The following is a 15,853-nucleotide window of genomic DNA, read 5'->3' on the forward strand; positions in this document are numbered from 1 at the left end:
AAAAAAATATATATATATATATATATATATATATATATATATTCCTAAAAAAATCCTGCAAGCTGGATACAGTTCAGGTTCTAAAACACATTTTTAAAATACCACAGTACAAACCAGCTTCCACTCAAATCATTTCAAGCATTTAACCACTTTAGTTTTCTCTTAAGACAAAGACATTCTATTTTTTATATATAAATGCCAATTAAAAAGTTCCTAAAAATCAGAAATATTTGGGGTTTTTTTTCTACTAATACCATCAAATTCCAACCAGACATCCAACCAGAGTTTACTGGCTAATATGGCTGGAAAGTGTAGCATACAGTGTTCTATATAGTTCAATTCAAGACTATGTCTACTGTGATCAGTTACCCTCATGATGGGCTTAAGATCAGATCACAGCTTCATGTTGTGTTAGGTAAGAGTGGTCATATGGAATAGCATTTATCTTTCTGATTTTCACAAAAATATGAGGAAAGCACAGAACATGCTACAGCTGCACACAAACTCCTATCCTCAGAAGAATGAATATTGATGCAGAACTGGTAAAAGACAGCCAACTAAAATTATCAGACTGTGACTCCCTGACCCTAACATCCCACCTCCCACTTGCATGTTTTCAGATATTACTTATACTTCTACAATAAATGACAACACTGTAGTCTGCTTTACATTACTGTAAGCATGGTACCCCTTCTCCCACCACTCTTCCCTGCCCCAGCATTCACTAGAGGAAGGAAACAGAGACCAAATGGTTTCTCAAAAATGCCATGACTTGCAGAAGCCTGCCTCAGATCTTGTTCCTTGAAACACAGTTTAAAGAAGTCAGGGCATGAAAGACATTCTAGCTGGAAAAAAAAAAAAAAAAAAAAAAAAAAAAAAAAAAGCACGAAATTCTGAACCTGAACCTGCTCAGCACAGATTAGTACTCTGAGTAAACCAGATTTTGCAGTCATAGCTGTATTAGTCGAGCCATGAAAAGCACCTACTACTACTACGTTTTTAACCCAAAAGGTGCAATTCTAGGTCTGGAATAAATGTCAGTTCCACAAAACTCACAATGTTTTCCTGCTGCCCCTTCCTCTCTTCCACATCATCTCTCATTTGAGTCACTTTGTTTTGTCAAGTCTACTATCTACTAAACAAAACATTGTATTCTTGTCTTCTCCATTTACCTCATTCAAAAATGGAGGTTTGGATTCACTGGATTATAGAATGATTTCAGTTAGACAGGACCTCAGGAGGTCTGTCCAATTGCTTGTTCACAGCTCCATCAGCAATGGGGTCAAACCAGATGGTTCATCTCACCATTCTCCAGCTGGATCTTGAAAACTTCTAAGGATACAGTCTGCACAACCTCTCCAGGCAACTGGTTCCAGTGCTTGACTGTCTTAAAGTTTTCCTTTGCCTCAGGTCAGAAACTCCTGCATTATTTTATGACCACTTTCTCTTGTCCCCCGCCTGACCTCAATAAAGAGCTTGGTTCTATTTTGTAGACAACCTCTTTGCAGTCCGGGGGGGCTGCTGTTAGGTAGTCCAAAAGCCAACTCTTCTCCAGGCTGAACAAGCTCAGTTTCTCCATCCCTCACAGGGCAAGCGCTCCGGGCCTGATAATTTCAGGAGCTCTCCCCTGAACTCACCCGTTTGTCAATGACTTTCCAGTATTGGGGATATGCAAAACTTGACAGAGTATTCTAGATGTGATCTAACAAATGTGAGGTAAAATATGATAATCACTTCTCTCGATCTACCAACAGTTCTCCTGTTCATACAATCCAGGATGCTGTTGGTTTCCTTTGCTATCAGGGCACGCTGCTGGCTCACAATCATAACCAGTACCCTCTGAGCTTGACCATAAAACCAGCTTTTTTTTTTTTCTCCAGCTAGTTGCTAAGTTGTCTTATCCCAACCATAACAAGGATATTGTCAGACACCATGAAAAACCTTGCTAAAGTCAAGGTGACATCTAGTACTTTCTCATTATGTACAAATTCAGACTTTTTTTTCTTACAGAAGGCAAACAAGTTGGTCAGTCCCTTCATAAATCCATGCTAGCTTCAGTCTCCTCCCTCATGTGCCCAGAAATTATTCTCTCCCTCATGTGCCCAGAAATGCGGTCCAAGAAGACTAAATCCCTGATTTTTCAAAGGGATTGAAGAGAGATGCTGCATGGACTTTCAAAGACTTCAGGTTTCTCCCAGCACTCTCAGATACAGCCCATGTGGTTCCAGACTCCCTCCTTTGTCTTCAGAGCACAACAATAACGCTGCTTTAACCAGACTTCAACAGTATAAAGCAGGGTAATTGCTTACTCTCTTCCCATCTTTGTTCTGTGTGGTCACAGCTGTCTTTGTATGAAGGTATTTTGTAACTCAGAAAATGGAACAAACCTTGTTTATTTGTGACAGCCTTCACCTTAGTGAGATCTGACCAACCCCAGAGGATTATTCTGCTATAAGTCTTTAGATAAATAAAAAAAGGAAAATCAAGAGTCCTGCCTGAAACAACCCTGTTTCTTGAAGCCTATTCTACAGGATTGTGGCTTTACATAGAGAAAAAAAAAAAAACACATGTGAAATGGTTAGTTAAGTTCCAACTATCTCCTAGTAACTGCTGAAAGTGCACACAGTTATCCCAGGCAGAATATTTTAGAGATCAGCTTGCCATCAGATGAAACAGTTACTGTGAACTCTAACACTGCTAAAGGCAGCAGTATTGTCTGAGGAGGAGGAGATAATCTGTTTAACTCGCCACTAGCTATACTTGCATGCAAAAAAATATGAAGCCCATGACTTCAAAACTAACATTTCAATTTATTAAAAAAAAGAAACTTTTGAAAGTTTCAATTCAACTGCTGACTGTCAAGCTGTTTATACACAGATTTTAGCATTACTAAAAAATTTCAGGGGTAAATTTTAAGTACACATACACACATGTATATACCACGTAACTGATACTATGGACACTATTATACTGATATAAAACCACAGGAGGACAATTTATTCCCTTTTATGGATATACGTATCTTTAAATCAACTTCGTATCAATGAAGTAGTTTTAACAACATGAGTCATAGTAGTACCACTCATGGGTTTAGGCAAGACCACAGGAAATATCCACACCACAGAGGTGGATTTTAAGACGTGACAGAACAGTGATTCCATACATTGACTCAGAAGAGGCACACCAGATAAGATCCAGCAAAGATCATCTTGCAGGAAAGCCGAACAAACAAGCAAGAGTGACTGATGAGTGGAAGAAAGCCGAGTCGGAAAATAAAATGCAAAAATTATAAAAACTAAGGATCACCATTGTCCTTGTGAAGTACCTGGCTATGATAGATTTGACAGTAAAGAGCAGCAGAGGAAAACTCTTAATGAAAGTGAGATTATACTGATTTGTTCAGATGCAGGCTAACATTACTGTCACTTTGAAAGTGTTTTACTAGGTTTAAAAAAAAAAAAAATCAGAAAACATTTAAAACTGTTCTAACAAGTAGCAAAGTACAAAGCAGCTGGGGGACTTTTTTTTTTAAAAAAAAAAAAAAACACTCTCATATGCTGTTTAGCTCAATTTAAATTTACTGCTGATTGTGTTAGGACAGACTAGGATTTACTGGCTGTCTAACCTAGTCCCTTAAGTATCAGAACTAATATAATCTCAGATTCCTATTCTGGAAAACATTTAGTTTCAGTCTCCCACTGCTCTCTACTAGTGCATCACTGCATGTGGCAGTCATGCTCAGCCAAGAACAGCAGACATTCTATCTAATTATCTTTTTCCTAAAGAGAGCAACACAATCTGAAATATCATCAGAATATCAGACAAGTTAGACAAATCTTTTCACTTAACCATTCAATTCACTTATCCATTTCACTTATCCATTCAATCTATTCTTGAAAAATGCATACACACATATTCATTGGTATATGTCACAGAGCCCAGTGAGTATTGTTCAACTTCCAATCTCAACACACATTATCTGCATTCTGTTCTATGCTTATCATGACTGTACCTGGAAACTCCACAAACATTTCCCTAAACCACATGAGAAAATATCACTATGGTTTTAGAAAGGAAATACACAGCCACTAAAGGCACTAGGCATACATAGTGACTACAAAGGCTAGTGAAGTCCCCAATCACAAAGTGACTTCCATCAGAAGTCACTTCAATTACTCAAGCATTACCTTATGAGACAGCGTGATGTCTGAAACAGCTTTCTTTACAGGATTGCTTCACCTAATGTCTCATTTACATCGCTCAAGCACACCATCCACCACCAACTTCATCTGCATCCAGGAAGATCAAACACTCGTGCAAATCTGATCAGATTCCTTATGTCAGGCATATAGAAAATTAATAATGCACAACTAGAGACTGCAGAAAATTCAGTTTAACTGATGAACACACTTCTTACAAGAGCTATCACAGAAGCAAGAAATAATTCTGTTTCTTTAATCTTTTGACCGAGACCGCTGTTTTCTTGCCTGTACTGCAAAACTCGTTCTTTCTGTCACACAGTCTACGGACTTTTCAACATGTAGTAGGATCAAAAGAGTAGGTCTCTGAGGTCACTGGCTCCTTCTAATTCCTTCCTTATTCAAGGTGTAGTAACAGCCAGTACAACAGGCAAGGCCAGATCTGGCACAAACCCAGTATGTTATCAGGCAGATAAAGGTTATATTTTAATCCTGCAATTTGGCATGAAAAGGCCAAAGAAATGTTTCACAGTTCATTTAGTTCTGATATTTCATTATTACTCAGTACTCAACTTTTCAAACTACACATTTTTCTCACTTCTAAGTTTATGTCCAAATACAATTTCCTAATGTTTTTTTTCTTCTTTCCATTTTACAAAAACTGGGGGTAGGGGAGTGTCAAATCTCCATTATGTAGCATCCCACTGATGGGTCATCTTCAGAGTTCTAAAGATCTAATAAAGTGTTCCCATGCAATAAGGTCTTGTGTGGACTTTTTTAGCTTTATCATCAAATAATGAGAAAAGAACATTTTTCCAGAGAACTCATCAAATATTCACAAGCAAGTTGATGAACGCCAAGGCTCTGGACTTAAGGTCTTCTGTTGCTCAAGCAAGAAAAGCAAAGTAACTATGGCATGAAGGTGGACCACTGTGCTCTTTTGGGCACAGATACTTTTTTTCTATCCCAATGTGTTCCTGCTCCAGTCTTCCTCCAGTCAACCACCAGCTCTTGTTCCAGTTTTACCATTCTTCTCTAATTCTATACACCTTCACCTGTAAGCCACATATTTGCATGCTGCCAGACTTAACCAGAACTCTCTCCACCAATCTGCACTTCTTTTGTGCCCCAGGAAAAGCTCTTCCTTAGGAAAGGCTTCATCTGAGATTTGATATACCTCGAAATAGGGTCTTGTTAGCACAAAGCATTGGGAAAACTGTAATGTAATGCAGCCAACATTGCTGAAATCCCACAGACAGTAATAAGAGAAAATTTAGCACAGAAGCTATATTGTACATCCATTAGTGAAAAGGGTATATCAAATATTTCACATGATTCAAAAGATTAAATAAATACTTAAGACTCACATGTACCACTCTGTGTCTAACTAGATATTCACCTCAAAATTATGCAGACTGATAAATACTCAATTCACATTCCAGAACCACCTAAAATGCTTTGTTTCTTTTTTGTTCTGTGAAACAGTAAATAAGGTGAAGGAAGAAACTGCTAAATTTGGTTTGGTACTAGTTTTAACTATGAATATCAAAGAAAGGATTGTGTGAAGTTTCCCACTTTACACACACCAACACACAAAACCAGTAAGAGTATGGAGCATAATGCAAAGGTATTGGTCAAGGAGAGCTATTAGTAACATTTTTACTATATCTTTCCTGTACTGAGTTCCCCATCCTCCCATTCCCTCTGCTCACTTTGCTCACCCTTCCACTACCCCAATCAGAGATGTAAAGCAATACCAATTTGTGTTCTTTGGTGCCCTCTACAGGACAGATTTCTGCAACAAAAAGTTGCCAGAAAAAAACACAAGCCTTCTCCCTCCCAGAGGAAAGAGCACAAGGCAATGTGAAACAACTACACGTGGGACTTCGAATTGCAGATGACTAACTCGTTCACAGGGCACATCATGGGTCTCTGCAGCTACTGCTTGTGCAGCAGCTGCTTTCCTGTAAGATCTTTCAATCCTTCTTCAAGAAAGCAGTAACAAATTTCCTGAAGATGTTTCAGAGTTTTTTTCAAAATCTACAAAAGCCAAGGTCAATAAATGTTCAGTCTCACCTTTTGCTTAAGGTCAAAATACATATCTAGCAACTGGTTGTTCAGATACGTATTTGATAGGAAGGGTTTTAATCTGACAGGACAAACTTACATTACGAAGGATGCAATAAAAATCCCCACTTCAGAAGGCCAGCAAAAGGACAGCAGATACAAAATATGATTTTTACATATTGAGATAGATTGTGACAATAGGACTGCAGTTTTTAAGGTTGGGGGGTTTTCTTCTCTTCCAAGATGCAAATTACGGTGTATCCAGCTTCCAAATACACAAATTCACCTCATCTTGACAGGATCTTCATCTGTAGAACTAGGAATACTTTTTAGACACAATATAAATACTTATATACAAGGGGAGGAAAACAATGTACTATATTCTATATACTAACTACCCAAGATGACGCTCTTATTCCTAATTAAATTAAGCTATGTGAAGACACCTTTATTCGACCTTTTGGGTAGAATAAGAGTCCATATGGATGACTAAAGCTCAGTAACCTGCCATATCTTCTTCCTCACCCACTTCACTAATTACAGAAGCACAAATGTTTAGACACAGGCCCAGATTCAACCTCATTAGCTTTATGTCAAGTGACTAACCATAATCTTATGAGCAGAACACTCAACACAGTACATTGGTAGAGTCCTGGAATCTTAATAAGCTCATGGAGGAGAGAGCACCACAAGCTCAAAGTGCCTGTGGCTCCTGTTTGAGCATCCAATCTGTGCTGGCTGACCTCCCCTGGACCACCTGCTCAGATACACAAACTGCTGACTGAAACTACTGAGTGTGCAAAGAAGAAGGACCAAGAGACATCAAGGACCCCATCAACAGAAAAATCTCCACCAATGAGAAATAGAAAAGCTTAGGTCTGTAGAATGAGAGACAAAAAAACATGAATGAAAGCAGGAGCAGCTGTCATGAAAGTGATAGGTATGGTTTTGTTTGCTTTTCTCAGTGATGGATGGTTGCGGGAGAGAAAAGGAATAGTTGGGGTTTTTTGAAAGGTTTGGGAGTTGCTTGAGAGGTGCATAGGCATTTATGGTTGTGGGGATTGATTCACAATTTTTAACTGACTTTTTCATAAATATGGCATGACAAAACATTTGATTTTTAGATATCCTTAATATGAATCACAGTACTTTTCTAATAATTAATATCCAATCTATTTAAAAATCTGTAACATCTTGAAATGCATTTGAATACATTTACTACTACATATTATATATGTTTAGTACTTACAGTAAAACATGAAATGCTACATGAGCAGTGCTATTTAATATTTTCATTAATAACACAGATGATATAGTAAGCAAGGTTTAAACATCTGTTCCAGGTGGAAAGTGAAAGAATATTGAAGAACAGAATAAAAATTCAACCTTGAGAACTGTTAATTCAGTAAGGAAAAATACATTATTTTATAGGTAAGTAAAAAACACCCTACAGAAAGAAGACCAGAATTGCCTAGAATGCAGCTCTGAAGTAAAGGATGAGAGATACAGTGGATCAGAAGTCAGTCATGAGTTAGCAGTGACATGCTCCTGCAAACTGACCCTTAGACTGAAGTGTCAAGTCTGGAATATGATCTGTAAAATCTGTGAAATAACCTTTCTGCTCTATTGATCACAAGCAAAACCTCAATTAAAGTAGCATAACCAACTTCAGGGATAAAACTTGGGAAAAAAAAAAAAAAAAGAGAGATGCAACCAACTGCAGGGCATTTACAGAAAAGCAAGAACAATTACTATATTCTATCATGGCTACCCTCTATCTAATATCTATCTAATATGTATTAGAGAGGAGAAATGATAACAATATTCAAAAATATTAAAAGTATCCACAAATAGAAAAGAATAAATTACTTCTAGCTAGAACATGAAATAAAGGACTTAAAACACCAATAACAAATTTTATGTTTCCACAAAGAAGCAGCTGTCTAACAGATAAGAAAGCATTGGAACTGGCTACTGAGGAGGCTGCAGAAATTTCAATGTCAGGCACTTCTAAGAATAAAAATCCAGACTAGTTTAGATACGATGGATTCTGTGGCAGATGAGACCATTCTAAAAAATGGAAAGGACTAAACAAGAACCAAAGAAAGATTCCAGTGACATGAAAAGAATAAAATATGCCCAGGAGGGGGCAGGGGGGAAAGGATCTGTAGAAGGCCTGTGGGAAAAAAAAAAAAAAAAAAAAAAAAAAAAATCAGGGACAACTGGTTCCTAGACCAGTTTCAGCCTTATATTCTATCATTTCCACCATTAATTTCTAAATTCAACAAATAAATCAGAGGGTAATGAAGCCATAAACACTTGCACAAGTTCTGAATTTGGTTCATCTTGCACATTGCTCCTTTTTACCAAAAGCTTTTTTGTGGAAATTGTGCTAGAACCCATTCTGTGCCTCTCTCAACTTCACATTTTACAAACAGTTCTGTTGGACTTTACGACAGGAAATAAAAATGAAGAAAAATTAATCTAAAATCATAACTGTTTCCATACAGTAACACTACTTACTTGTTTCACATTTTCTGCCAAGAACACAACATAAACACTACAAAATCCCAGCTGTGTTATCACTAGGAAAAAGTCCACAATATACCTGAGGAAGAAAAAACAACCATATATTATACTTAGGATCCAAACAATTACCCATTTCTACCTAACATGCAATTATTGCTCCTTTTTACAGTACTCAAAAAGGCTAGATTCAAACATCACATTAATCTCATGAGCACTTCAAAGCAGGTTCTTATGGCAAAATAGTTTAGTTTTGTATGTGTTTGCTTTTTAAGGTAAATTTGAGTAGGTATCAAAATTTCTCAATTAAAAAAACAAAAAGGTACTCAAACTCAAAGTCTTAACAATGTGGTCCAAATATAAACAACAGACATATATATTCTATGCACATAACTTTTTATAAGGGAGTGTAGTGATAGGATGAGGGGTAATGGTTTTAAACTGAAGAACGGTAGATTTAGATTAGATGTAAGGAAGAAATTCTTCACTGTGAGGGTGGTGAGACACTGGCACAGGTTGCCCAGAGAAGCTGTGGCTGCCCCCTCCCTGGCAGTGTTCAAGGCCAGGTTGGACGGGGCTTTGGGCAACCTGGGCTAGTGGAAGGTGTCCCTGCCCATGGCAGGGGGGTTGGAACTAGATGACCTTTAAGGTCCCTTCCAACCCAAACTGTTCTGTGATTCTGTAAATTCTGCTGGTGTCCATTAGCTCCTAACACAGCAGTTTTCCACCAAGACCAGAGACTAAATGTCTCGTATAGTCTAAGCAATAGAAGTTTCATCAATTCAAGATTACAAACATTTTCACATCTTACTAAGTGTTATAGATGTATCCAAATAAACATTCAGACACTGTATCTCATTTAAAAACCACTCTAAATTATGGTTCAGATTGGTTTTGAAAAATCTTATGCAGAATGGTGGCCTGAAGATATGCTGTAATGAAACTTGCTACAGTCAGGCATACAGTGGAGATGTGCCCCAGAGAATGGATTTACTGCAGCACTGTCTCTGGAAATCAAATTGCCATTTGCTGCTTGAAACTTTTAGGTGCATTACAGAATTGTCATTATATTTCACTACAAATCAGGTTTCCCTCTAACTGAGTTCTACTCCATTCCTATGAAGTCATCACAAAAGATTTCAAAAGACTAGCTCACTTTTTTTTTTTTTAATTCAAAACAAAGTAATAGCCAAAACACATCATGCAAGATGCTGCATCCTTGAAAACAACAGGACCAAAAAAAATTATTCCTCAAGTAAGGAAAAAACACACTTTAAATCAGCACTGAACATGGCTGAGTTTTTGAGTTTCACTACTGTGTAGTCATAACATAAACTCAATAAATAGCTATACAGCAACAAATGGCAAAGAAAAAATAATGATCTTTTTTAAAAGAGGAAAAAAGTTTTTAAAAGAGGGATAAATTATTTAAAAGAGACAAGCTATTAATATCTGCATGCCATTATTGCAAAATATAGTAAATATTTCTCCAGTATTTGTATAAAACATTTAAACAGGAATCACAGAATTACTTTCTTCCTTTCATAATAAATATATTGCAGTAATTAACATTCACAGTGTCAACCTGCTTAAAGAGGGAACTCTGATACAGATAAATGTGTTTACAGTAAAAGAGAATGAAAACTTTAATTAGTTCACTACATTAGACAATACAGAATCAATTTCTGGTTACACCACATCTCTTCCTATACTACTAAACAGAATTTTTCACAGCTCTCGTAGATCTGAAAATTGAAATGTCTAACAGAGAAAGACACTCCTCAATCGTCCCATGTCACCACTACTAGTTGGCTGCATGAAATAACAAATAGCATCGCATTAAAATATTTCCAGCATGAAGAACACACTCTTAAAGCAGGTAATATCTTAGTAAAAAGGAAATCTCCTAACTGTTCCAAGTGTAGACATTAATTCTTAATACCGAAATTATTAAATTAAATTCTAATGCAAACTTACCGTCCCCAAGAAGCTCGTTTCTGAAGAGCAGTCAGGGGCCCCACTTCCATGGCATAACTAACTGTATCACTATACCCCAGTGAGGATTTTTTCATCCTGAAATCAAAGAGTGAAGAAAGAACAGTTACTAGAAACTATGAGGGCCTAGATCCTACCTTGAAAACCCTGGTGGCCTCCCAGGATTATAGTAAGTAATCACCTGTGGCACCATTCAGTGGCTGCTGAATTTTATCAACAGGGTTTAGGCTTCTTTCCCCCTGGAAGGGCTACTGAGCACTCTACAAGCATGTGAACCACAATGCTGCTTCCCCCCTAATTCAACAGTACTTAATCAGTTTCTTACAGAAAAATTTTCTTGATAAATTAATCCAAAATTATATTCTTATAGTATCAGTTTAAGAAATTAATCTTAAACCTAAAAGTCAGAGAACTTCAACGGGATTCAACAGATTCTCCTGGACAAGCAGTCAATCACAATTGTTTCACTGATCTTAGTTTTATGTACATCTTCAAAGGCCATTCAAAACTACAGAGGAAAAATCGAAGAATTCAGGAATTACAGAATCCCTTCACACTACAATATCTCATTAAACTGATAAGATAGTTTTTCCAGCTACAGGGACACAAACAATTTGTGTTTCTATTCAGTTCAAAAACTTCATTGCACTTTTTAAATACAATACCCTCCCACTGCTCCTCTTTAACGCCTGACAGTAAGATCAAAATATTTAACAGAAGTCACTATTAATCAAAATACTCTATCAGCCAAATGTGACTACCTGCTTCCCCCCCAGTATTTTACATTTTACATGGAGGAGTATCTAGTGTTTATCTGCTCACTAGCATCATTTTAACACATTTCTTCAGCACTACAGTATCAAAGAACCAAGTTGTCACAGTCCAAAAGACAGCTCACAGATAATCATGGTAGACATTAATAGCAATTCTGTTTTTATTTTATTCCTATAAAGTACTTATAAACTGGCTATTTATAAATTGGACATTTTTCAAAGCTGTGAAAATTCAGAAGCTATGAAGAAAGCTATGACGATAAAAAAGGGCTAACAGACTGGAGCTAAGCAATTAAAACTGCAGTAAGACCTATTAATTGCCATCAAAGACAGGGAATGGGATACTGATTAACACAAGTTAAACTGACTTCATTTTGTGTATGATTAGAGAACAAATATTTTTTCAACATATTAAACCTGTGTTGCACAAAGCACAGCTATCATTTATAGTTGCACAATAAGAATTTGAGTGCTGTTTCTTTCAAGTACAAGATTCTGAACCGAATAGAAGAAATCGCTACAGCATCAGGCCAGTACGTAGGCCAAAAATCGGCAGGCAGGGAGGCAGGCAGGGAGGCAGGCAGGGAGGCAGGCAGGGAGGCAGGCAGGGAGGCAGGCAGGGAGGCAGAAATAATACTTAAACTCAGCAACATAATGAGTAATTCCACATTTACCTCTGACATAGACAGTGGCTGCAACGTACCAAGATGTGCATACAATGAACAGATACAACTCCTATGAACACAAGGCTGATTGGTCCAATCTTATATGGAAAAAACAAACAAACAAACAAAAGCAGAGAACACAAGAGATAGAGAATTTTTCATTAAAATATTCTGGGGGAAAATAATTACATGCAAAAATTTCACACTGTAGCAAATCAATTAAGAATTTAAAATTTTGTGCAAGTGGATTTTTTTTTACCCTCTCAGAGGAGGACTTACTGCTGATGTTTTATGGCATTCCTTACTTTTAGTTCACTACTTGACAGAAGGCTACTCAGTGGCAATCAAGCGATAAATACCAAATGGGCATGAACAACTTCATTCCTCTAAAAGCTTCATTAAGATATCTGCTCAAAAAATTTGTCAAAAGAGAAGACTGCATATACTGCACAATTCGAAACAGTGGTTTGAACCACTTTAAAGTGGCAATGACAATATAAGTTTCTTTCCCTTGCATTACTAGACTTGATGATGTGCAGTATAAAAAAAAAAAATCCACAATCACAATCCTGGTAACTTCTACTATTACAAGTTATCTATAATTTTCAAATTAAATCACTTTTTCTCAAAGTAGAAGTTTGACCAAAAGTTTTCACAGAAGGTACCTGCTTTTCACATGTAACTTTCATTCTTAAACTGAACATCATGTAATAAAGAATTACAGGATTATTTAGTCATAAGGTGAAAATTTCACTTGATTATATTTTTCCTGCCTTAATGCATTGTTTGTTACCTGGTATAAACAAGCTGCGCTATACCCTGTTTCTGCAGAAACACAAGACTGATTTAACAAGCTGATGCTGCATCCTAGGACATACCATCTGGCTCTAGAGAAGACTGGACAGAGATAAGACAGCCCCATAATAACAATTCCCATGAGACATCACAGGAATCCCAGTGAATCAAATCTTTCTTTTTTTGACAAAATATTTGTTTTCACAAGAAAAGCATTTTGGTTAAGCAAAAATACAACATATGCTGTAAAGTCTTCAGGGTGAATTAGTGACTTTAACAAAAAAAAAAAATCTCAATCTTCAGTACTAACTTCACCAAACTAAATAGGAAAAATAGAACACAACGCTGTTGAAGCTGGTAGTGACAAAAAAAAATTACAAGATTTAAGTTTTGCAGGAACAGACACGCATCTGTAGATCTTTCTAGATAATTTTTCTAATCTATGAAAAATATTTGAATTTACCACAATGCCAGCATTCTTTATTGCAAGTGGGAGACCAAGAAGCCCAGTTCCAATGTTTCCCTTGAGGAGGTGTGTAAGTGTTTGTATAAACCTGAAGATAAAAATATAACAAGTCACATTAGGAGTACACTGAGATTGGGGGAGGGAAGAAAAGAAGGCAAAAAAACCCCACACCCTCTGTCATTATAAATAAAAGGTAAAATTGTGAGCTTCAACTACTTTAAATAATACCCAGCACATTCAAATAATATTATTATTCAGCTTTACATGTGAGCTCCCTCAAACAGAGCATACAAGTTTGATCTTCAGTGTCTTCCTCCAGCTTGTGAAAGGTTATTTTCTGTGCAATTTTATTGTCCTTTTCCCTCAAGGTCAAAATTACAGAGTTTTGTCAATGTTATTTTAGAATCAGTAAAATTCAAAGCAATTACCAATGCAAATTACAAGTTTGACAACCAAACCTTTATCAAATGAAAAAAAATAACCTTTACAAGTTTCTTTAATTAAATTTCAACAGATTATTTCCAAAGTCTTCTGACTTTTCTGTATGAGAAAATAAAATCAGTCAAAATCTTCTTTAGTCATTGGATTTTGAGTGGCTCAATCACTTTATAAATGGACACCTTAGAATATTTTGCAGCCAGTACATCGTTAGCTTCCAAAGAACACAGAATCTATGCAAAAGGGGCTGTTTTTTTGGCCAAACTATGCAAAGTCCTCTTGTATAACCATGAAACTGTACCATGGGTGCAAGAAAACCCCTTAAGAGTTCAGTGAGCTACTCATGAGAAACAAGCTGGAGGCAACAAATTTTAACAAGCTGATAGTTAAGAGTAATACACACGTAATGCCTTCTTCATTATCAAGCTGGTATTGCTTCTCAACTGGCAGGAAATTATTTTCATGCTCTTCATCCGAGATACCATCTGAATTTTGTTCATCAATTAAAGGTTTCATTACTTCCATGTCTGTACAACAGAGTTAAGACTATATTAGTATGAGAAACAAACTTACAGTTTAGAAGTAAAACATGACTCAGACTTTCCATGTGATGAGGTTTACATGTGTTCCTAACAGATATGCACAGTGTAAGTTTGCACAGGAAAAATCTCTCTCTCTGAAAACACTGAAGAATATCACAAAAGACATTAGCTGCATTAAAACATGCTTCACTATACAAGAAGCAAAAGTATTTCACAGTTTGAGTGAATGTTAAATACCTTAACCATACTAAACTTATATGTTTTGTAAGAAAAATACATATACTAACGGAATACCTGTGAAATCTGTAATACCAATGAGACTGTAGATACGTTTAAAAGAAGGTATGGACAGCTGACATCTATAAAGTATATACCGGCATATGAACCTGACAAATACAACTTTTATTTGCGGAATTATGGTTAACCTGACAAAAATTACTACTTAAATTGAAAACAAGATACAAAAACAAAACCAGACAGGAAATACAGAACATAATGAAAATTAGTCATTGTATTGGATTTGCATGGCAAAGTTTTGGTAGGGTGAGGCTAGAGCTGTAGCCTCTGCAAGAAGCTGCTAGAAGCTTCCTCTATGTCCGATAGAGCCAATGCCAGCCGGCTCCAAGATGGACCCACTACTGGCCAAGGCTGAGCCCATCAGTGACTGTGGTAGCACCTCTGGGATAACATATTTAAGAAGGGGAGAAAAAAATTGTTGTACAACAACATCCAGAAGAGAGAAGTGAGAATATGTGAGAGGAACACCCCTGCAGCCCCCATGTCAGTGCAGGAGGAGGGGCAGGAGGTGCTCCAGGCCCAGAGCAGAGGTTCCCCTGCAGCCCGTGGGGCAGCCCATGGGGAGGCAGCTGTGCCCGGCACCCATGGAGCTCCACGGGGGAGCAGAGACCCACCTGCAGCCCGGGGAGGAGCCCACACCGGAGCAGGTGGGTGCCCGAAGGAGGCTGTGACCCCGTGGGGAGCCCACGCTGGAGCAGGCTCCTGGCAGGACCTGTGGCCCCGTGGGGAGAGGAGCCCACGCTGGAGCAGGTTTGCTGGCAGGAGCTGTGACCCCGTGGGGGACCCACGCTGGAGCAGCCTGTGCCTGAAGGGCTGCACCCCCTGGGAGGGACCCACGCTGGGGCAGTGCGTGAAGAGCTGCAGCTCATGGGCAGGACTCACGTTGGAGAAGTTCATGGAGGACTGTCTCCCATGGGAGGGAGCCCACGCTGCAGCAGGGGAAGAGTGTGAGGAGTCCTCCCCCTGAGGAGAAAGGGATGGCAGAGACAATGTGTGATGAACCAACCACAACCTCCATTCCCCATCTCACGCTCTCAGGGAGGGGATGAAGAACCAGGAGTGAAGTTAAACCCAAGAAGAAGTGGGGGGG

At 37.8% G+C, this 15,853-nt stretch overlaps 1 protein-coding gene across 1 annotated transcript in view; it reads right to left on the bottom strand.

Moving 5' to 3' along the window:
• The window catches only part of SLC36A4 (solute carrier family 36 member 4), a 97,794-nt gene that overhangs the window by 70,466 nt on the left and 11,475 nt on the right, over positions 1-15,853 (bottom strand). Inside the window, exons 2-6 of the mRNA XM_026854229.1 lie at positions 14,328-14,451; positions 13,484-13,574; positions 12,235-12,323; positions 10,770-10,865; positions 8,790-8,874 (exon numbers count right to left, since the gene is read on the bottom strand). Coding sequence (XP_026710030.1) covers positions 8,790-8,874; positions 10,770-10,865; positions 12,235-12,323; positions 13,484-13,574; positions 14,328-14,449 — 483 coding nt within the window. The 5' untranslated portion in view covers positions 14,450-14,451. The remainder of the gene's footprint in view (positions 1-8,789; positions 8,875-10,769; positions 10,866-12,234; positions 12,324-13,483; positions 13,575-14,327; positions 14,452-15,853) is intronic.

Source organism: Athene cunicularia, assembly GCF_003259725.1.
Source record: "Athene cunicularia isolate RWA chromosome 1 unlocalized genomic scaffold, athCun1 chr1_part1, whole genome shotgun sequence".
Classification (NCBI taxonomy): Eukaryota; Metazoa; Chordata; class Aves; order Strigiformes; family Strigidae; genus Athene; species Athene cunicularia.